Raw genomic sequence first — 21,629 nt, forward strand, 5'->3', positions numbered from 1 at the left:
AGGAACCTTTTGAGCGGTTTGTGCATGCACAGGAAATAAGGACTCAGGCCACTTGACATTCAGGGTTAGGAACCTGTGCCTGGAGGGGTGATCTTCAGGACCTCGCTATGGCCAATTCCCCCACGTGCTAGACGCAGGGAGTTTCGTCAGGCATCTTCTCCCTTCCGAGTGCTAATGCCGAATTTCCTCTAAGCCAGGTGAGCTCAGGAGCTATCACACGGCAGCCAGCCCCAGCCACTTACAGGCTCACAGAAGTCCGGGAGAGAGCCGGGAAGGGTGTGCTTGTATTTCTGGCTCCTGTGCTTTCAAATAGAATATATTTGACTAAACAGAGAACACAGTCCCGAACTCTCCTGGTTTCCATCTGCGCCTGCAGTCCAGGCCACCAAGAGGAGAGTTCGTTGTTCCCGAGGCCGGGGAGGTGCGGGCTGGTACTTCCAAGACTCCACTGCAGCCAGTGATGGCCCGGACCAAGTGACGGGCGGGTGCGGCCCACCCTCGCTAGGAGGAATGTCACATGGAATGCTTTTGGCAGAGGACAGAAAGTCATCCAGCCGAATGTTATTTAAAAAATATTTTATCAGAATATAAGGTCACTTTGCGAATACGTTAGCATTCGCTTTGAAACAGAACTGTGGACAGTGCTGTTTCCTTTGGTCGGAGCACATGTGCTGCAGCCTCCTCCTGGCTCTCCCTAACCAAAGTTATGCTGCACAGGTGGGCTTAACGGGAAGTCACTTACCTCACTCTTTAATACTGGGGGCAATTGTTAAATGAACAGTATTTCCTGGAGAACCTTCCCTGAAAGGGAAAGAATATATTGATGAAGTATCTTTTGAGGCAGTTAAGACAACTTTGGATCTAGTTGAAAAAAAGATTATTTTTCACTTTGAAACTGCCACCACGAATGCCAAAGTGCTTGATTTTCATACTTATCTGGAGCTCAGAATCTTTAAGCTACACAAATGTTCTCAAACAAGGCGATGACTTACAAAGTTTAGAAATGGCATCCGAAGGACAGAGGACAACTTAGTCACCACTGTGGATGGAAGAGTGATGATGGGTACTTTATTCTACCAGTGTGATCCAAAGTCTTTATGTGGTTTTTCCACTGAACCAGGTATGCACAGATATGCACATGCACATGTGAGAAAGACAGGAAGGAGACATCTGATGTCATCATTTCTTGAATGCTTATTCTCTTTATGTGCAGGTCATTCAAGTAAGATGAGAATGTGCATTTCCAAACCCCCCCCCAAGTTGTATCTAGTAATCTGTTTTAAATGCAGAGGTAAGGTCGCTATGAGAAATGTCTTTACCAACCAAAGAAATCGACCCACATTAGGCTAATACTTGGCAGGACAGTTCTCTAATTTTCAAAGCCTATGACCTGAGCTTGTAATGGGCAAAGGCATCTTCATTAAAGATATTTCTGAGGAGTACATACACTATCTAACTATCTCAGGATTGCTACAGACATTATACCGTGTGCTTCCCTTGTATCGTGTAAAAAGTTGAAGGCCATTAGGGTGACGATCACACATACTGAAGTTGACTTCCATGCCGAGAGGGAGCATGTTTTCTAGGGAGACAATGTCATCCCTGGAGCATTATGATAGCTCTTAAATCAGGAGGGAGAGGAGGAGGGGCTGAGTGAGGGGGAAGGAGGCAGAGGAAGTGGGCACAGCAGGAGGCTGAGACCGTCTCCATCCTAATCCTCATACTTCATTAGACAACAAGATTTTCCAGCTGGAAGGCACATAAACAATAAGCGGAATAATATCCAAGATAATGCAAACTAAAAGAAAAAAATCTCTCTCTGGTGTCAAGTACAGTGTAGCATGAGGCTACGGACTGACTGGACTTGAAACGCAACCTCTAACACAGGGACCGGCTGACGTCAGGGTCTGGGTCAGCAGGTGAAGAAGATGTGATGCTCTTGGTTTGGTTACCTTGATTCTTCAGCACTTAGTAAAGCTCCTGTGCCTTTACATGGAGACCCCAAATCCTTGATGAGACAGAAGATTTAAAATTGCAGAGTTCTACACATATTTATTGTTGCTATGTCCTGCAAGTTAGACTGAGTTCACTGGTCCAGGGGAGTGGAGTCCTCCTTGCTTTTTCCACCACTCAAGAGTTATAAAGTTAACTAAATAGAAGAGATGAAAGAAGCAGTTATGAAATTTCTCACTTCTTTGCCGTGGTTATATGTCCATCATTTGCATAATATAAATAATGTGCATTAAATTTTAAAAATCAGCATTATAATTAGAAATGAGAAAAAAAAAGTACAGCAAGAATCTGGTATTCTTAAGGCAGAACAATAGAATGCTCTTTAAATAGACACTTTATTATATCCACAGGCGATAAAATCCCAGAGCTACTGTTAGGCACGTAAATACAGATCCTGGAAGAAAAAAAAACAATTGTGCACAGTATTAGTTCTATTAAAAGTTACTTGCAGGAACATCATTTTACTAAAAAAAAAAAACAGGCATTTATCCTCCAAGAAAGTAAAACCAAATCCAAGAAATCTGGCTTGCTCACTGATGTGCCACACTCCACAAAACACCTTGCTATTAAAAAACCCCTCATCTGATATCATCATCTCCAAAGTACAAATGCGTTCAATATCCAAGGAAATTTCTCAATAAATGTAAAGAATCCCAAGAATTCTGTGGTCACAAAGTAAATGCACATGTACCACAGAGGGACACACCCTTTAACTTCGTGAGCAAAATTCTACTTATAAATATTACTCTACTTCAATATATTGATCCAAAATGTTAAATTTGAGTTAAAATAATGGTTAAGTAATTTTTTTTTTTTGATATGTGAATCTTTCCCTCTTTTGGCTCAAAAATTGTGAAAGCAAAAGAACTCCTTATAAGAAGTGTCACCCACTGAAGCAGAAAGATCACAATTCAACTGTGTGTAAAATATTCCATCTTGAATGTCACTGAAAATTATTCCCAGTAACTACCGTCTGATGATAGCATCTCATCAAATTTAAGATGCCATGAGTAGTAGTAAATAAAGTCATGTGCTTTACAAGGAAAGAAAAAAAATGACATTAATAGTATGATACTTTATCTATTGGAAACTGTAAGATGCCTTCTAATTTCAGAAATGTTAAAGCATGAAAAAAATGCGCTAGAATCAATGAAATGCAGTATCTGTCTGTGACTTAATTTATACATTTATCTTGGGAATTCCCTAGTGGTCCAGTGGTCAGGACTCTGCATTTCCACCTCAAGGCACATGGGCTTGATCCCTGGTCAGGGAACTAAGATCATGCATGGCTCGGCCAAAAAACTTTACAATTTTATTTATTTTCAGTTCATTTTAACTATCTAAATGTAAGACGGCTTACCTGCTAAATATTTAATATTATCAAGCTTGTGTGACTCAAGCATGGTTTTAAGGCCAGCAACCTCGGTGTCTATCTTCCTGTCTGTCTGCGTGACGGCCCGATCCTGCTGGGCGTGCTTTTAAAACAAAGAGATTCACAGCATTGAACCATACTGGATTTGTTCCCTCTGCTGACAGTCCCTAAGTCCCTTCCCGATAGGGTGCAGTCAAGGTACACCCATGGTCAGATTAAGGAGACCTGGGCTCTAGTCTTGAGTTCTACTAGCTTCATGCTATATTGTGTTAGCCAGGGCCTTACCTATCTCTAGGCCTGTTTCCTTCAGTTTGAAACAAAGATAAAAATTAACATTGGCCCTGTCTTCACAAAGGCTGTTTAGAGAATCAAGTGCGATTACTGATGGAAGGAACCTTTTATAAATTATAGGCAGCTTTGCAAGTTTAGGAAGTTGGTGTGTTCTCAATAGCAATGAATATACCTCCTCCTTCTGAATTCCTCTCAGTAAAAGTATACAAAACATGCTTTAAAAAAATGAATGGAATCTTAGGTAGGTAATCTAAAGGCAACAGTGCTTGCCGGACACTATTTCTATTCACATTTTTAAAAAGTTTTCTTCTTTTATAATTCAAATACCACGTGTTTTATTATGAGGCTTGGCTATACCAAGGGCCTATATGAGTTCTTTCCCAAATATAATAGTTAAACCAGATACACAGTTAACACCCAAAGGGTAGTGAGTTTGGCTGATGTTATAAAGGGTTTGTAACATTTCATTAATGTGAATGCGTAAAAGCATAGGAAATACTTCACTAAAAATCCCAGGGCAAGTAAGTAGTCCCCTGTGGTGAATAGGTCAGGTAATGAATAAGTAAAAAAATGAGTGGAGGAGTAAAATATTCCAGAGGATGAGTTTAGTATTCTCTCATGGAAGTCTCTTCCAGGTTTCAGAGGTCCCAGGTAATAAGGACGGAAAAGAAGTTATGCATGCCATAAACTAAAAATATAGTAAAAAAAAAAAAAACCAACTCCATTCCTTATTTATTCTTCAATTAAAATAACTAAGTCCTTTGTTAAGTACCAAAAAAATCCTGTGATACTCCACTTCTGGGCATGTATACCCAAAAGAATTAAAAACAGGGACTCCAACAGATATCCACTTGCCCACAGTTAGAGCACTATTCACAATGGCCATAATGATAATCAAAATGTAGTATGTCCATACAAGGGAGTATTATTTAGCTTTAAAAAGGAAGGGGATTCTGACATGCTACAACATGGATGGACCCTGAGGACATTAAGCTAAGCAAGATAAGCCAGTTACAAAAGGACAAATACTGCATGATTCCACTTACATGAGGGACCGAGAGCGGTCAAATTCATAGAGGCAGAAAATAGAATGATGGTAGCCAGCGGGAGGAAGAAGGAGCTAGTGCGTTTAATGGGCAGAGTTTCAGTTCTGCTAGGTGAAAAGTGAATCTTTCCTTACCAGTGACACCATTTCTGTTTTTATTTCCAGCAGCTTCCTTTCGTTTAACGAATACTGAAACAAACATGTAACATAGGTCAGATTCTGATTTATTCCTTTATTTATTCCTCTCCTCCTTCTCTGGTATCTTAAATAATCTGGTCTCAGGACTTCCAAGAATATGTACCATGAGTAGTCACCCCTAGGATAAAGCAGCCTCCCTGCCTTCTCCTTTTGATCTTTTTTAAAATCTTATTTATATTTACTCATTGCTTCAACATCTAGATTCCCTTTTGTCATCTTCTACCTTTCTCTCTGCTGGTTTTCTTTTCATCTCTTTGCTGTGATGTCTATAAGTCCCTCACACTATTGTAACAGCATTTCCTGGGACCAATTTAGATGGATGCTGAGTCATAGGCTTTTCAGCTTTGGGAGGCTTGAAAAAAGGAGGGTAACAATTCAATTTAGGAGCTATCCCATCTTAACTACAAACAAAATTGGCACTATTTGAAGCTTATACAAAAGAGAAAAGATATAAAGTTGGGAAAAAATAATCTCAAAGATTATTATTCTGTGACATAGATGCTGCCTTCTGATTATAAAACACTATGTAAATACACAGATTCAAGAAATACCCTAAACCATCACATGTTGGTTTTAACTGAAAAAAACCAAAATACAAATCCATGTGGGCATTGTCACAATCCAATGTTACTAAGGGAATTGACTAGTTCTACTCAGAATTAAAATGATATCTTGCCTTTTTTGCTATTAATGACTGTGTAATTCTATCAACACTGAGACCAAAATCAGGCATGTTTCCTTAGGGGTAGGCATCTGGAGTTGCCTAAGCAAATAAAAATTAGTAACTAAAGTGAAGAATTAAAAAAATCCTCAATAAATTAACACTGTTGTTATAGGGGGAAAATTAATACTTTTGAAGTCTCTAGAAACTTTCTAGCTATAAATGTCCCCCTATGACTGCCAGGGAGATAGAGTATAAAAACAGCATTGCTTAGAAGTTAAAAAAAACCAACCACCCAAACCCCAAACCAAGAACTACTTGCAGGACCAAAGAATGCTCATCTCCAGGGTTTCAGAGAGAGCTATGCACCATATTACCACCAGAGGGCAGGGTGGAATGGGATTTTCTGCATCCCTTAAAATTCCAGCCTTCACTAATACCGACTCAGCCACAAGAGAAAAGACTAAATCTGGACGCTGCCATGATTATAAAAGTAGCATCTATCTGGGCCCACCTCCCTCTACCCCAAAGCAGTTTATAGGCTATACTGCATTTGAGGCTAAACTGGCTGTAAGTATCACCACAGTCAATGCTGCTGGAACAGTATTCTAAGTGCATTAAACAAAAGAATGAGAGGGTTGGTGCATCTTCCTCGATGCATGTTAAACTCATGCTATACTGCTGTCCTGCACTTCAGAGTAATCTGAATTTAGGATTACCAAAAAGGACTTCTCAGCTAGGTTAATAAGTCACATAAATTCACTATTTTAATCCATGCTCACAGCCCACATCTCCCAATCTCTGAGATCTAATCCTTCCTGACTTTGTTGCTACAGGCATCTTCCTACATCAAGTGGATTCAGAGTTCCTGCTAAGCCTATATATAACCTTTAAGGGCAAAGGTAACCAAAGGAGTTTTTCGTCGTCTAGAAACTAGTCATATGCCAGTGATCATTATATATTTTAGCGATACTAAGTGATTTCCTCTTCATGGTTAAAAGTGTTTCAAGACTAGAAAGGCAGGTAACATTGGCATAATAATTATTTTGTACATCATATGGGGGGGCTTCCCTGGTAGCTCAGTGGTAAAGAACTCCAATGCAGGAGATGCAGGTTCGATCCCTGGGTTGGGAAGATTCCATGCCTGGGAATTCCCATGGACAGAGAAGGGCTACAGTCCCTGGGGTTGCAAAATAGTCAGACATGACTTAGTGAGTAAACAACAACAGATATATGTCATATATATATCTCTCTCTCTCCCTTCTGCTTATTTACAACCCATATTTTGTGGTATCTTTTTGGTAATGAAAGTTTTACTTTTCAATTACTTTTCCTAATAGAAAATTTCAATTTAGCGTAACTTAAAGAATCATTTAGAATTTGCATTTCAAAACAATGCAAAAAAGTTCATTAAGATTTTCCTATTAAAAAAACATGGAAATATTTTTTAAACCTTCAATTTTTAATGTAGAATTTAACATTATTTAATATTTATAATTTAATATGATTCAAGTCAGATAATCAACCTAACTTCTGCAAAATCAGGACCAGTGGAGATTTAAGTTAATAGCAAAGAGATCAAGATAAAACTTAATTTATTCATATCTAAGTGATAAACAGTTTAGTATCTCTGAAACAAACAAGATTCAAACTTGACTTGACCAAGATTTTAATTTTAAAGTTACTTTTTAAAGTCCTAATCCAAAATACAGTTGAAATAAAGAAACACCATGTCTAACAATCACATACAGGTAAATATTTAACAGTACTTATGAATTGTAAATAACCTTAGATTTGACCAAATGTACTGTCATGCAAAGAAATTAATTCACATTCTATTTTTAAATAAAGAAACATACCAGTTCTTTCACTCTGCTCTTTTCTAGATTGAAGTCTAATTTGGTATCTGTTCGGACTTTGATCACTTCATCCTAGTAGGAGGGCAAACATCAAAGACAGAAAGAAATCCCAAGTGAGAGATCCAAAGCTGGTGTGGATGTGAGCCTGGGTCCACTGCTCCACCGGAGGGGTCGAGGGTAGGGGCCGGGGTGTGCAGAGAAATGGAGCTGGAGACGAGGCAGGTCAAGAGACTGGTTAAGCCATGTCTGCGGGGACTTCCTGGTTATTTATACAGATAATCCCCTTTCATGTTTAAGTCAGATCACAGTGGGTTACTGTTGCTTTTTACATCAAGATTCCCAAATCAATCGCCTTGTGGAATTTATGAGTCAAGCTGTTCTCTGGACAACTTTGGAAAGCAGAGGTGGACTCAAGTGAAATATCAGATTCTGGTTCAAATAAAGATTTCTGACACTCGTCAAAACCTTTTTCTTATTTAACACCAATGTCTTTTCCACTTAAAAAATCAAGCAGCTGGCATTAGTCAGCATTTTAAAATCACATGTAATTTTTTTAAAGATAGTCTCTCCTAAGAGAATGTAAGGATTCCATTTGGCTGTTTTAGAAAAATTTTATTTAAAAATGACTTCATTCCTTCTGGATCACAATTTTCTTAACGGACTTGGTTATAGACATTAGTAACTTATTCTTTGGCTATGTTCTCGGTTAAATCTTCCCGTGTGTACTTTTGAGACACATCACACAAATATTTAAGACAGAAGTAATTTTTTTAGGAACACATAAATATTTTGGACATTTATTACTGAATTTATGTAACTATAAATGAGCAAGCAAACAGGAATGAGGCTCTTACCATTACTTGCTGTTTTAACCGATGGAGCTCAAGTTTTATTTTCTAAAAAAAACATTAAAAAGAAGTCAGTCAAGGATATGGTTGGAAGGTTAGAAGAAAAACATAAAACTTGGTAATAAACAAATATTACAACATGTGTTTATGAGCAAGTTCTTCAAGTTCTTTCCTCAATTCAACATGAATTTTAGCCATGTTTAGAACACAACCGCAACTGATTAGTCTCAGAGGCAGAAATGATCATTGGTCATGCCAGGATGGTACTATAGACATGGCGTGTCTTGAGGGGTTTCAATTCATGTTGAAGGCCACATACAATTAGTAACACAACTGTCTTCAACGGTCTCATTTCCTTCCAGAGATGCTTTAGTACCTCTTTCAAGTTTCCTTTTAACTAATTCTGCCCTCAAATAAATGACTTCAAGACAGTTTCAAACTTTATCTTTTTTTTCTAGCAAAAGAAGGAATCTTTTGCTAGATGGGTTCTTATAAAATCAAGAGCAACAGGTGATAAGTGAACTTCCTTCATGGGACTCTAAATAGGACTGAAAACAAAAGATGTGAAGACAGCACCTATTTAAACACTGATCTCATATGCTCACACTTTTAAGTAAGACATGAAGAGACATTTTACAGCTGCACTTATTCATAATAACCCTAAACTGGAAACAACTCTAATATGCATCACAGTAGAATAAGGCGGCAAGTTCCTACAATACCATGAACGATGAAAGACAGTGATCTATTGCTGCAAGACACACTGTGATCCCATTGATAGAATTCTGGGAGAGCAAAACCAGTTAACGGCCATGTAAGCTGGGAGAGCGGTTTTGGCTGTGGGAGGAGTGACCAGACGCTGGAGACAGCAGGTCTTGGGGTGCCGGTCAAGAACTGCCTCTTCATCTGACTGATAGTCCATACTGAAAATTCACTGAGGTGTACACTTCTTTGTACACTTTTGTGTATGCACATTATATCTCCATTTCCTAATAGAAAAGCACTTGATAAATACGAGTGGCTCTTTAGTTTTACCTCATTTTCTGATCTGAGGGCTGAAAATTCACTCTTCTCCAAAATAATCATATCTTTCTTCACGTTAGCGATCTGAGACATTACTTGCTGAAGAGTGATCTCCTGGGAAAAGAAAAATGAAACATATAACCTTGTCTGGCCTAGGAAGTCCTCCTACCTCCTACCATCTCAACCTGGGATCATCTTAATGAGAAACCAGGACATGGGCACATAGAAAGAGGTTCAGCAAGGTCCTCCTCTGTCTCGTAATGAGAAAAGAGTAAGAACTCAAGGCCAGTATCAGCACCAGATGAATCAGTTAAGTGTGGCAGTCAGAGGACCACCAGCTATAATTCCGGCCACGTCTCCATTTATTAAAGCATTTTGTTGTTCAGTTGCTCAGTTGTGTCTGATTCTTTGTGACCCCACGGACTGCAGCATGCCAGGCTTCCCATCTCCCGGAGTTTACTCAAACTCATGTCCACTGCATAGTTGACTAGAAGAATTAGTTTTCAAACTTAATGATTCTATAGAAGTTGAAAAAATAGCTCTGAATAAATATATTTTATGCCATGCTAGCCATTTGCCTCTTGTCTAAACTAAAATTGCTATATGCTGGGACTTCCCTGGTGGCCCACTAGCTCAATCTGCTCAAGAGCCCCAGCAGAGCTACCTGCTGCATCTTGGTGACCATATCTTTGTAGACGATATCCATGTTGGCCTCCATGATCTTGATCAAGGCAGATACAATGACTTCTGCTTGTTGAGTAGTAAACCCTAGGCAAACACACAAAGACAATTACTCAGGAGACCGTAGTTGTCAGAATTAGTGAAAAAACAAAAAATCCTTCATAGAAAGGGAGAAAATACAAAGTTACACATGCAAGTGAATGTCTGAATTCAGAAGCAGCTGGAAGTTCAGCATGGCAAGAGGATGGAGCCTAGTCACAGGCTGTGATGTGTCTGTTCCTTGGGACAAGTAGGACACATGAGTATGTACATGTGTGTTTCCTCATGTAAAATGAGGGGTGGGGCGGACTGAGCCCTGACATCCCTCCTTGGGGTCAAAAACCATGTTTTCCGGGAACGTCTAACGACAGGAGACATCTGCTGTGCAAGGTCAAGTGAAGAGATGCAAGACTCAAAATACAGACATTATACAAGCTATTGCTTTTGTAATTTATGAATGAGTCTACGTAGCTGTTATTTTCTTCTGTGCTGTCTTCATTTTCTACAATGGAGATGACTTAATTTTAAATTAGTTAATTAGTATATATTAGTAAAAAACAATTACATTAAGTAGAGAAAGTGTGTTTATTTTATTTCTAACACAAATCGGTCAAATCAGTGGCTATATAATAATAATTGAGCTGTTAATTTATTTAATGTTAAAAGACAAAATCAGTTCTTACATTTTTTCCTCCACAATCTTCCTCAGTCACTAGTGAGGAAAGCCCAAATTGGAAAGAATATATTCTTTTATATTCAATAAATGATGCTGAACTGAATTACATGAAGACTCAACTTAGCACTGCTACTGTTTTTAATAACTTTAGGTACTAACATATTCCCCATTGAAAATTCTAATTAAAATGCTTAATTTTAAATACTTAAGATGCGTAAGTACCTGGTATATAATTCTTTTTGTTAAATACTTTCATCTATAAGAACTTCAGAAGAACGTACTGATTCTTATAGTCCATGGCATATTTGTCTGGATAAAGTTATACCTGATTCAATCTGGACGAGATTAAGCATGGGACTATACGAAAAAAGAACAAAGAAACAAATTCAAAGAAGACAAAAAGACCTCCAAAAACCTATTCTTTTCACTTTATTCAAAATCTTTTTATTTTCAATGTGTGGGTCATGAACAGCTAGCAAAAAACATCACTCAAATGTTAACAGTTTAGCTCTGGCACTGGGATTCAGGGTAGTTTTTCTTGGTTCTTTTCTGTTTTCCTAATTTTTAAAAAATCAGCAAGTCTTTTGCAATTTTTAAAATTTATTAATAAGAGTTCATAATTAAACATAATTAGGCTTGGGGATTATAAAGAAAAGAAAAAGAGAAACCAAAGTGGACTTACACTGGTAAGAAAAGAGATAAACTTTACAGCCTTATAATTTAGAACTACCTACAGGAGGAGAAAGGATAAGAATAAGGAGAAGTTAAGCCTGACAATTTCTGGGATACCAGATGCAAATGAATTCTTTGTATTAATAGTAAAGAGAGGTGGGACAAAATCAGGGCCAGTGAGATTATGGACAGAGGAAGTTCTGTGAATCAGGAGACATAACTCCAGAGGGGGAAAAAAAAGGATAAAGGACAGAACATTCCCCAAGGGATCCTTCCTGGTCTTACCCTAACCCAGCCATCATCCAGGTAAGCACTTTCACATCCTACACCCAGTGGGGTCCTTACATCACTTGTTTTGAAATAGGCAAATACTCACAGGCCAGGGTTTTATATCAAGAAAAATAGGAAGTACATATATTGAAACATTCAACATCAAATTGTCAAAAATAAATAAATGGATTCTGAAAGTTAGGAAGAGAAACAAACCCCACCTTTCATGGGAGAAAGGATTTGGGTCCACTGCAGCTACCCCGGCCATAGTCACGCTTAACAAAATGAATGACGTTCTCTTAATATCATCAGACATCTAGTCCATGTAGAGATGTCCCTATTATCTCTGGAATGTATTTTTTATAATTGGTTACTTTGAATACAAGAACAAAAGATCCATGAAAAAGAAAAAAGGAACGAAAAAGAAAAGTGAAAAGACTTCTGCTTATCAAGATAATTTTAGATGCCCCTCTTACTTCTACTTTTCTTTTTAAATTCTGAGTAGAAAGAAGTCATGGTGGAAAAGGCTGACTGTTTCAAGTTTGAGAAGAAAAAGCTGTAAAAATGATCACAGAGCATGTTGACAGTTTTCCCAATGTGCATTCAAGGACATGACTTCACACTCACAAGGGCTCTCTGGAATCCTTAGTACACCCATGCTCCAAAGGTGGGCGGCTGGGAACTGAGAAGGGAGAAAGACTGTGAGGCCACGAAGCTGGAAGCTGGCAGAGCCTGAACCCAGAGCTGCTAACCAACCCACGGACGCACAGAAGGACCCACCCCATCACCGTGTTCTGGGCAGGTAAAGAACATCAACACGGGGCAGCTTTTCAGATATGAAGATGCACAACTGGATGGATGACTATACAATAGCACAGACTGATTTATTTCAAAGGCATAAGCTATGGAATCTGAGAGTCTATGTGTTCACAGTATAAAGAATTATCAATATAATATGTATTCAATTTACACTGTGCATTTGTCTAGACAAGATTAAATATGAGACTGCTCCCTATATACTAAGTGTACTTTCAATAGCTGCCATACATGTCGAAGTAATCTTTTACATTAGTTGGTTCAACAGCACGAAGAGAAAATGTCAGTCTGAATATTTTTTTAAAACCACAGTAAGCTGAAATGATCAATAACTGCTGCTCTGCAACATTTTAATTTCACGAAAAATTTTAGAGCACACGAGATGCACAGGAATAAAACTGTCCCTTCTGGCCTTAGACAGCTGTCCTAGGAGTTATTCCTGAGTTTTGCTGGCTTGTGTTGAATTTTTAACCTGTAATACTATACTTCCGGAGTGATGATATAAACATACACTTCACTTGGACAAACAGAAGACGTAGGAGAAAAGTCTCAGTTGTACGGATGAAGCAAAAATGCCCTTAAACAGCAAAAAACAAGGACTTAAAAAAAATGGAGATGGATCCAAAGGCGACCTTGTAGACTTCAAAGTCAAAGAGAAGTATGAGAAATTAGGTAAGACCATGAGGAAGCCGTAAGGTAGTGTTTCCCGATGGCACCGAGTGACGACTGGCAGAGGATTACCATTCTCCTCCAGCACACACACTAAGGCATGGGTGTCGAAGTAGCGCTTCCTGTCCCCGGAAGAGGTGAACTCTCTCCTTCTGCTGTCCAGCTGCAGGCTCCCAGCGCAGAGGCTCAGCTCTAGGAAGCAAAGGACACTGTGGTTCAAAACGGGACCTGATGGTAAACAAGAGCAGCTCAGCATCAGGAAAAAGCAAAAAACAAGGCCTACCTCAAAAGCCTGTTTGTTAAATTAACAACGGCTTTATTGAGACACACCTCACATCATACGACTCACCCATTTCCAATGCGTACTTCAGTTGCTTTCAGTATATTTACAAAGCTGTGCAACTGACCCACAACTAACTTTAGAATACTTTCATCAATCCCAAAGAAATCCTAGACCCTCTAGCTACCCTAATTCCCCTACTCTGTGTCCCCCCCGCCCCCCACCTCGGCAATCCCTCAATCTATTTTCTGTCTCGATGAATTTGCCCACTCTGGACATCTCATTTGAACAGAGTCATTAGGTATATGATATCTTGTGGCTGGTTTCTTTCACACAGAGTGGCATTTTCGAGGTTCACCCCACTGCGTTCTATGTCAGTATCTTATTTCCTTTTATTGCCGAATAATATTTCATTGTACAGATATACCAGTTTTTTTTTTTTTTAATGTAGTCACCAGTTGAAGGACTAACTGTATGAAGGCTCTAATTTCTCCACATCCTCAACATTATTATCATCTGTCTTTTTTTAAGATAATTATCCTAGTGGGTGTCAAGTGGTATCTCTCTGTAGTTTTGATTTGCATTTCCCTGACAGTTAATGATGCGAAACATCTTTTCATGTGCTTACTGGCCATCTGTCTATCTTTGGAGAGATATAATTTCAGACCCTTTGCCCATTTTTTAAAAAATGGGCTATCTTTTCATTACTGAGAGGTTTTTTTTAAAATATATCTTAAGATACATATTCCTTATCAAATGTGTAATTTGCAAATATTCTCATTCTGTGGATTGGCTTTTACTTCCTTGATGGTGCCTTTTGAAGCATAAAAAATTTTTATTTTAAGTAAGTCCAATTTATCTTTTTCTGTTGGTCCTTTTGCTTTTGGTGTCACATCTAAGAAGCCACTGGCTGATGTGAGCACAGAGATTTACATCTGTTTTCTAAGGGTTTTGCAGTTGTGGCGCTCACATTGAGGTCTTTGATCCATTTGAGAGTTTTTGTATATGGTGTGAGATGGGGGTTCAACTTCATCCTTTCACAGGTGGATGTCCAGTTGTCTCAGCGCTATTTTCCCCCTTAAATTGTCTTGTGACTCTCATCAAAGATTCAACCGATTTTAAGTGGGTGGGTTTATCTGTGGATTCCCCAGTCTATTCCACTGATCTATGTGTCTGTCCATCCGCTAGTGCCCCATTTTCTTGATTACTTGTAGCTCTTTAATAAGTTTTGACACCAGGAAGTGAGTTCTCTTTGTTCTTTTTCGAGATTGCCTTGGCTATTTTGAGCCCATTGCATTTCCATATGAATTTTAGGATTATATTGTATCAATTTCTGCAAAGAAGCTACTTGGAACTGTGATAGAGACTGTGTTAAATCTGTAGGTCAATTTGGGGAAGTAGCGCCATCTTAAAAATATTAAAGTCTTCCAACCATGAACATGGGATGCCTATTTATTTAGATCTTTAATTCCTTTAATAATGTTATATAGAAATTTCAGAATATAACTTTTGTTGTTGTTGTTAAGTTTAAGGATTTTATTCTTTTTGATGCTGTTACTGAAATTGTTCTTTAGATTTTTCAGACTGTTTACTGCTGGTAAATAAAAATACGACTGAGTTTTGTTTTTGTACAATTTGTATGTTGATCTCGTATCCTGCAATCTTGCTAAATTTGTGTATCAGCTGTGAAAGTATTTTAATGAATTCCTTAGAGTTTTCCACCTACAAGGTCATGTCATCTGTGAATAGTGATAATCTACTTCTTTTACAATCTGGGTCCCTTTTCACTTTCTTGCTTAACTGCCCTGGCTAGAACGTCTGATACAGTGTTCAATCGAATAGTGAGAGCAGACATCCTTGTTCCTGACTTTGCGGGGAGAACAATCTGTCTTTCACCATTAAGTATGAAGTTCACTACGGGTGTTTCGGATGCGCTTAATCAGGTGAGGCAGGTTCCTTTTGACCCAAATTTGTCACATGTTCTTTAACACGAATGGATTATGGATTTCATCAGATTCTTCATCTTTTCCCATGATCACGTAGTTTCTCTCCTTTACACAGTGAATATGGTATACTGCATGTGTTGATTTTCTGATGATTAAGTGAACCTGCTGTTCTTGAGACGGAAGCCCACTTGGTCATGGTGTTGACTCCCTCTTACATATCGCTGGATTTGGTTTGCTAGTATTTTCATAACAGATATTTGTCTGTAGTTTTCTTTCCTTGACTTTGTAAAACTCTACCTTCGGGGAGACATGTTCTAACAATTCATATATTACCTGTTGTATGAATTTCTGTGTGTTGAACCACAGATCCAACCTGTTTTGCAAATTTGTTTCAAGATGCTCATTTGTTTTTTTAAATTTTTTTGGCCACTCCTCATGATATGTGATATCCTAGTTCCCTGACCAGGGATTGAACCTGCAGCCCCTCTACTTGAAGGGTGGAGTCCTAACCACTGGACAGCCCAGGAAGTCCCTCCAGGTGCTCATTTGAAGGAGGTAGCATAGTAATGGTTTCCTGGCCTTTGTATTCCACAAGCTACAAAAACAGTTTTAAAAAGACATGGAACAACTGCAAAATGAACTTGTAATTTTTGTCAAGAAACGCCATTTAAATGTAATAGTTTCTTCTTCTTACAAGCATTCTAAAATTGACAGCAAAAGAAAAAGATGGACAATATAAAATAAAAATCTTTCATTTAAATGTAATAAACATAGCTATATAAAAACCAGTCCATCCTAAAGGAAATCAGTTTTGAATATTCATTGGAAGGACTGATGCTGAAGCTGAAACTCCAATACTTTGGCCACCTGATTCGAAGAATTGACTCACTGAAAAGACCCTGATGCTGGGAATGATTGAAGGCAGGAGGAGAAGGGGATGACAGAGGATGACAGAGGTTGGATGGCATCAACTGGCTTGATGGACATGAGTTTGAGTAAGCTCTAGGAGTTGGTGATGGACAGAGAAGCCTGGCGTGCTGCAGTCCGTGCGGTCGCAAAGAGTCAGACAAGACTGAGTGACTGAACTGAACTGAATATGAAAACCTTACTACATCTTTGTTCTGACTTTTCTAAGATGCCAGGTGTTGTAGAAGAGTGAGAGAAGACAGAATAGTCATCTACTAATTCAGAGTTCAAAGGTTTTCTCAGTAGCTCTTCTAAACATACTTCAGCTGATCAACTCTTATTCTCAACCCCTAAACAGTCAAAGGAAATTCCAAGTAATCAAAAATGTGACATGGACAGGACCCTACAGATCTGATGCTTTTCGTAAGAGGGCAGCAGTGGTTCCCAAGTTACTGGAGAGAGTTGGGTGGCTGCAGTCAGTCTGTACCAAGAAAAGGACCAGGGAACCAATAATCACTTTGTACCAAGCACTGTTTGCAGACCAACAAAACATAAAATGCAGCAACTGCTGTATGTATGTGTGTATCAAACAGTAAAAACAAAACAAACAAAAAAACTTGAGAGTTGCTGAGATTCAAAGAAGCACTCGCCTACAGTATAAGGCCCTTGGTAAGACACACAAAACTCATCCTAATTTAGCCCACTCCCCCTTTCAGCTTTTGTTCTGGCCACCTAAGCTATTCTGATTCCTGCACTTTCAGACTCTGTACTCCATCCTTAAGCTTGGCTTGTCCCCCTTTCTCAACTGGTAAATTTTAAGCATCCCTTTTACCTCTCTTCATCTAATCTGACAATGTGCTAAGCACCCATTATGTTCTGGGCAGGGCATTATGCTACCCTGTAAGGTTCTCTCTGCTAACTGCCCCCAGGTAAGGGAGCAGCCTGTATTCCTTCCTTATCTGTGTTCTCAGCCCAGGACAGACAACCCCATCATAGCACTTAATTACATTTATTTTCATGTCTGTATATCATTCCAAGCTCCCCAAGAGTGTCCAGTCAGTTATTTTTGTATCACTAGCATTTAGCAGAGGTCCTGGTACATTGCAGGCTAGAAATAACTTAACAAAACATCCAACTGTATGAATTTTAAGATCCAGATCTGTCTATAAAGAAAGTTTGAGATGAACTAATCTCCTCTTCACCTACTATTTTCCCTTTTCACATAAGTGAGGTCACTTAAATTTGGCACCTCTTTTTTCATCCTTTAGTTCCAGCTCTGGGCAAAAACTGGCCTCTATGAGAAAACACCCTGACACAGAACAGCCCGAGCTGGATGGCAGGTGAATGAATGAATGCACCTCTTACAGGGCTCTTTACAGCTTCCCCCCCCACCCATTTCAGAACCGTGTTGGACTGTTCCATGGGTTAGAGAGCTTGAAAATATTTGTGACTAGAACTGGCTTGTGAAAAGTGATACAATTATTCTAGTCCCAAATTCCTTTTTCCTAATAACAGTAATCATTCATGTAATTTAAAACAATACTGCAAGCTTATTTTAAATAAATATTATCGGCTGAAAAATGGAGACAGCCTAGTCACGTGACACTTGACCTTCCAACCTGGGCTGATGGAAGTTGAAGTCTATCTTGCCTCCATCACAGGGCAGGGCCTAGGGACACAGCAGTACTCTGGCACCAGAAGCAGCTCTGGGCCACCATTCCTTCTTTATTGTGACAACAAATTGAGGTCCGAGAACTATGAATTCCCAGAATTAATAACCAGGAAACAAGGAAATTGAGCTATGATATGTAATTCTCCTTTGGGGACCTTCAGCACATCAAAGGATATTGAAACACATACACAAAAGAAGCCCAAAGTTAGCCCTGGAGAGAGGAAGAAAGCAAGCACAAAGTTCCTATTCACAAACCATCCTTAGGTCTAAGTAGCTCTACGGAGAATCCCGGACACCAAACAGACTGCTAGGCTGAAGACCAAGAAGCAAAATTCTCATTAGCTGATGGCATCATGAGAGGAAAAGAAATCACAAGTTACTAGCTTGTCAAAAAAGGGCAACAAAAGGCAAAGTACAGAAATAAAGACACAATTACTGCAGCACACTGACCTCTGACCACTCATCTCCCAGTCTCCTACATAACTCGTCCTTCACGCTTTGCCCTACTAACCAGTTTCTTGCCCAGCCAAAGATATTCTTAAATTTCAGAAGCAACCAACACTTACCGAGCATTTCTGTTGAGGAAAATATTTTTTAAATAGCCATCAGTGTGGTTACGGAGAGCCACTGATGTATATGTATAGATTTCCCAAAGTTAGACTTTTGCTAATTAATAACGATTACCCCAAATGATTTTTTTTTTAATCAGCAGTTTTAAATCTAGTACACTGAGTCTGCTCAGACTTTCCTCAACTCAAGCAGGGCAGTGATTGATCTCAGGTTCTCAAGGTATTTAATCAAATGCTAACTCCTCAATGAAGCTTATACGGAGGACTCCATTTAAATTAGTAACTGGAGGACCACTCCACTTCCCAACATTTACCCCCTATATATTTTCCGATAGCATTAATCAGATATTATATATATAATTATATATAAAATATATACGAAAGTGAAAGTGAAGTCGCTCAGTCGTGTCCGACTCTTTGCAACCCCATGGACTGTAGCCTACCAGGCTCCTCGGTCCATGGGACTTTCCAGGCATGAATACTGGAGTGGGTTGCCATTTCCTTCTCCAGAGGATCTTCCCGACCCAGGGGTCGGACCCGGGTCTCCCAAATTGTAGGCAGACTCTTTACTGTCTGAGCTAACGTTATTATATTATATACATATAATCTCCTTTGCTAGAATTAAGCTCCGAGAAGGAAAAGAGTTTGCTGACCGATACACCCTGAGTACCTAGGAAAATGCCAGGCAGAGTAATGAACCCAAACGAGGGTCTAAAATTAAACAGCGAAGCAATCCCTTAGTCTCCCATCGCTTCGCGCCTCCCATCGCAAACCTGCTACACGCCCTGCGTGCACCCGACCCGGGGGATCTGCAATTACGCACCCGCTTCCCGCAGCCATCAGTCACTGCCTGCGCCGGACACTGGGCGCCCGCCTCCCGGAGGGTACGGACCTTCCCGTCTGGGGAAGCCCAGGCTGGCCCCGCGGCCCAGACGGCGGGACCGGACAGTCCCCACGCCCGGGAGGAGCCCGGCGACCTCGGCCGGCCCGCCCAGCTCCCGCCGCCCCGGCCCGGCCCTCACCTCTCCTGGAGGACGCCAGGGCGGCCACCCGGCCGATGCACCGGGGGAGCGCGCCCGCCGCACCCGCGAGGCCTGGGGCCAGGCCCGGCTGGCTTCTCCACACGCCGCCGCGCCCGGCCGGGGGTCCCGGGGGTGCCGGGGGCCCGGCGCGCGGACGCTCCCAGTCCGCCGGCGGCCGACGCGGGGCCGCGGCCGCCCGGCGCGGGCAGGGCACCAGAAGGAGGAGGAGCAGCGGGGAGGCACGTGCCGCGCCGCCGCGGGCCGCCTGAGCGCCGGGGCGCAGCGCCCCCGGACCGCCGGGGAGCGCGGGCAGGAGGCGGCGCGCGGGAATTCCGCGGCCGCCCGGGCCTCCAGCGCGGCCGGCGGCCAGGAGGAGCAGCGGCCGCCGGCGGACGGACGGGTGCTTCGGCCTCTCGGCCGCGACGGAGCCGCAGTCCATCCCCGACTCGGTCACTGGCCCGGGAGCGCGCTCATGCCGGTCACGCGCGGCCCCCACCCGACACCTACGGCAGAAGCGAGCACGGGCGGCGGCGCCGAGCCCGCCCTTTCCTGCCCGCCGGGCTAGGCTCGGGGCCCACGCCGGGGGCGGGGCTGGGCGGAGAGGCGGGGCTCGGGGCCCGCGCCGGAGGGCGGGGCTGGGCGGGGAGGCGGAGCTCTGGGCGCGCCGGGGCCGGGGCTGGGTGGGTAGGCGGGGCAGAGCAGGGGCCGGGGGCGGGCTCGTCTTCAGTTCAATTCAGTCGCTCATGCGTGTCCGACTCTTTGCGACCCCATGGACTGCAGCACGCCAGGCCTCCCTGTCCATCACCAACTCCCGGAGTTTACTCAAACTCATGCCCATTGAGTCGGTGATGCCATCCAACCATCTCATCCTCTGTCGTCCCCTTTTCGCATCAGGTGGCCAAAGTATAGGAGTTTCAGCTTCAACACCAGTCCTTCTAATGAATATTCAGGACTGATTTCCTTTAGGATGGACTGGTTGGATCTCCTTGCTGTCCAAGGGACTCTCTAGAGCTTTCTCCAACACCACAGTTCAGAGCCTGGTACAGATCAAACCCGCATCCTGCTTCGTGACGGCGACCGGGGAGACCAGGAGGTGGTCGTGGGCCTTCACAGAGCTGGAATGAGCTCGGAGCAGCCACGATTTGCGTATTTATTACACTGATGTCCTTATAAAGACATTAATTATCCTGGGGCCCTTTAGAATCCCGTGGAAAGTCCACCGAGCTGCCCTGGGTTTTCCTGACTTTCCCGGTACGAAGTCCCTCAGAGTGTAGTCGCCGGAGTGCATTTTAAAGATTATTAACAGGGTCGAGGGTGTAGCACTTAACGTAGTCAACGCATTTAAATCTAAACTTTCAGAGCTTTTGTTTCCGGATTAGTGGATCAAGTGAGAAAGTCTCAATCTGGGAATTTAAAACGTGGGGGTTTGAGTGTTAAATGAAACCTACTGGTATAAAAGGATATCTGATACTAGCAGTGTTGAGTTCAGTGAGCTTTTTGAATGCCCGCTGCACCTGTCTCAATTACTGGTCCATTGTGTGAATTCAGAGGTGTTCCTTGGACGAAGGAATGAAATGCCCAAGGCACCAGCCTAGGAGATACAAAAAAAAAAAAAAAGAGAGAGAGATTGAAACCAACATTTTTATTTACATAAATCAATAAACTGTTTTTGTTTAAATCAGATAGAGTAAGGTTTCTGTCTCTTATCCTAACACAGAAATCTTAATAAATGGATAGACTAGATACAGGGATTAAAAGGCCAAATGAAAAAGAAGTATCTACAAATTAAGGCTTCAGCCAGGGACCAGACAACCCTCAGGGCTCAGAACTTTCTGACAAAGTTGGATTGGAGAATATGTTTGGACATGGGGCCCTCCTTCTGTCTCCCCGCAACTGGACCTGGGGACTTCCATGAGCCAGTTTGGGTTCACGGAGCAGATGCTCTGAGACCCACCAGCTGTGAGATCTCTAGGCAGGCCGCACACACTCCGAGGTCACCAAGGAGAAAAGAGTGAAGGATGGCAGGGCCGTCCCTGGAGGCCCTGGGCCTGGCCAGTGTGTAGTTACCATGTAGTGACCTGAGGTGACGTCTCTGTAATGT

At 41.4% G+C, this 21,629-nt stretch overlaps 1 protein-coding gene across 3 annotated transcripts; it reads right to left on the bottom strand.

Moving 5' to 3' along the window:
• Positions 1 to 2,329: 2,329 nt before the first annotated feature.
• Positions 2,330 to 20,105, bottom strand: MCUR1 (mitochondrial calcium uniporter regulator 1). 3 transcript variants are annotated; one of them, XM_043450004.1, is made up of 9 exons: positions 19,529 to 20,096; positions 13,206 to 13,361; positions 9,975 to 10,078; positions 9,323 to 9,424; positions 8,294 to 8,335; positions 7,440 to 7,511; positions 4,857 to 4,910; positions 3,374 to 3,488; positions 2,330 to 2,407 (listed from the first exon to the last, which is right to left on the bottom strand). In XM_043450004.1, exons 1-9 carry the CDS (start codon positions 19,965 to 19,967, stop codon positions 2,352 to 2,354), a joined length of 1,140 nt encoding a protein of 379 aa, XP_043305939.1. In that variant the 5' UTR covers positions 19,968 to 20,096; the 3' UTR covers positions 2,330 to 2,351. The 3 variants fall into 3 exon arrangements, with proteins under 3 accessions (XP_043305939.1, XP_043305940.1, XP_043305941.1); XM_043450005.1 differs by having other exon boundaries at positions 13,206 to 13,325; positions 19,529 to 20,094; XM_043450006.1 differs by lacking the exons at positions 2,330 to 2,407; positions 3,374 to 3,488; positions 4,857 to 4,910 and having other exon boundaries at positions 7,509 to 7,646; positions 19,529 to 20,105.
• Between the last annotated feature and the right edge of the window lie 1,524 nt (positions 20,106 to 21,629).

Source organism: Cervus canadensis, chromosome 28 (genome assembly GCF_019320065.1).
Source record: "Cervus canadensis isolate Bull #8, Minnesota chromosome 28, ASM1932006v1, whole genome shotgun sequence".
Taxonomy (NCBI): domain Eukaryota; kingdom Metazoa; phylum Chordata; class Mammalia; order Artiodactyla; family Cervidae; genus Cervus; species Cervus canadensis.

What these genes read in the sequence shown, in the direction of transcription:
- MCUR1 (XM_043450004.1), bottom strand. Translation starts at nt 19,967, where the DNA reads ATGGACTGCGGCTCCGTCGCGGCCGAGAGGCCGAAGCACCCGTCCGTC. An exon ending in CCTGGCGTCCTCCAGGAGAG is followed by an intron (nt 13,362 to 19,528) that starts GTGAGGGCCGGG and finishes GTTTACCATCAG; the next exon opens with GTCCCGTTTTGAACCACAGT. An exon ending in AAACAGAAATGGTGTCACTG is followed by an intron (nt 3,489 to 4,856) that starts GTAAGGAAAGAT and finishes TTGTTTTAAAAG; the next exon opens with CACGCCCAGCAGGATCGGGC.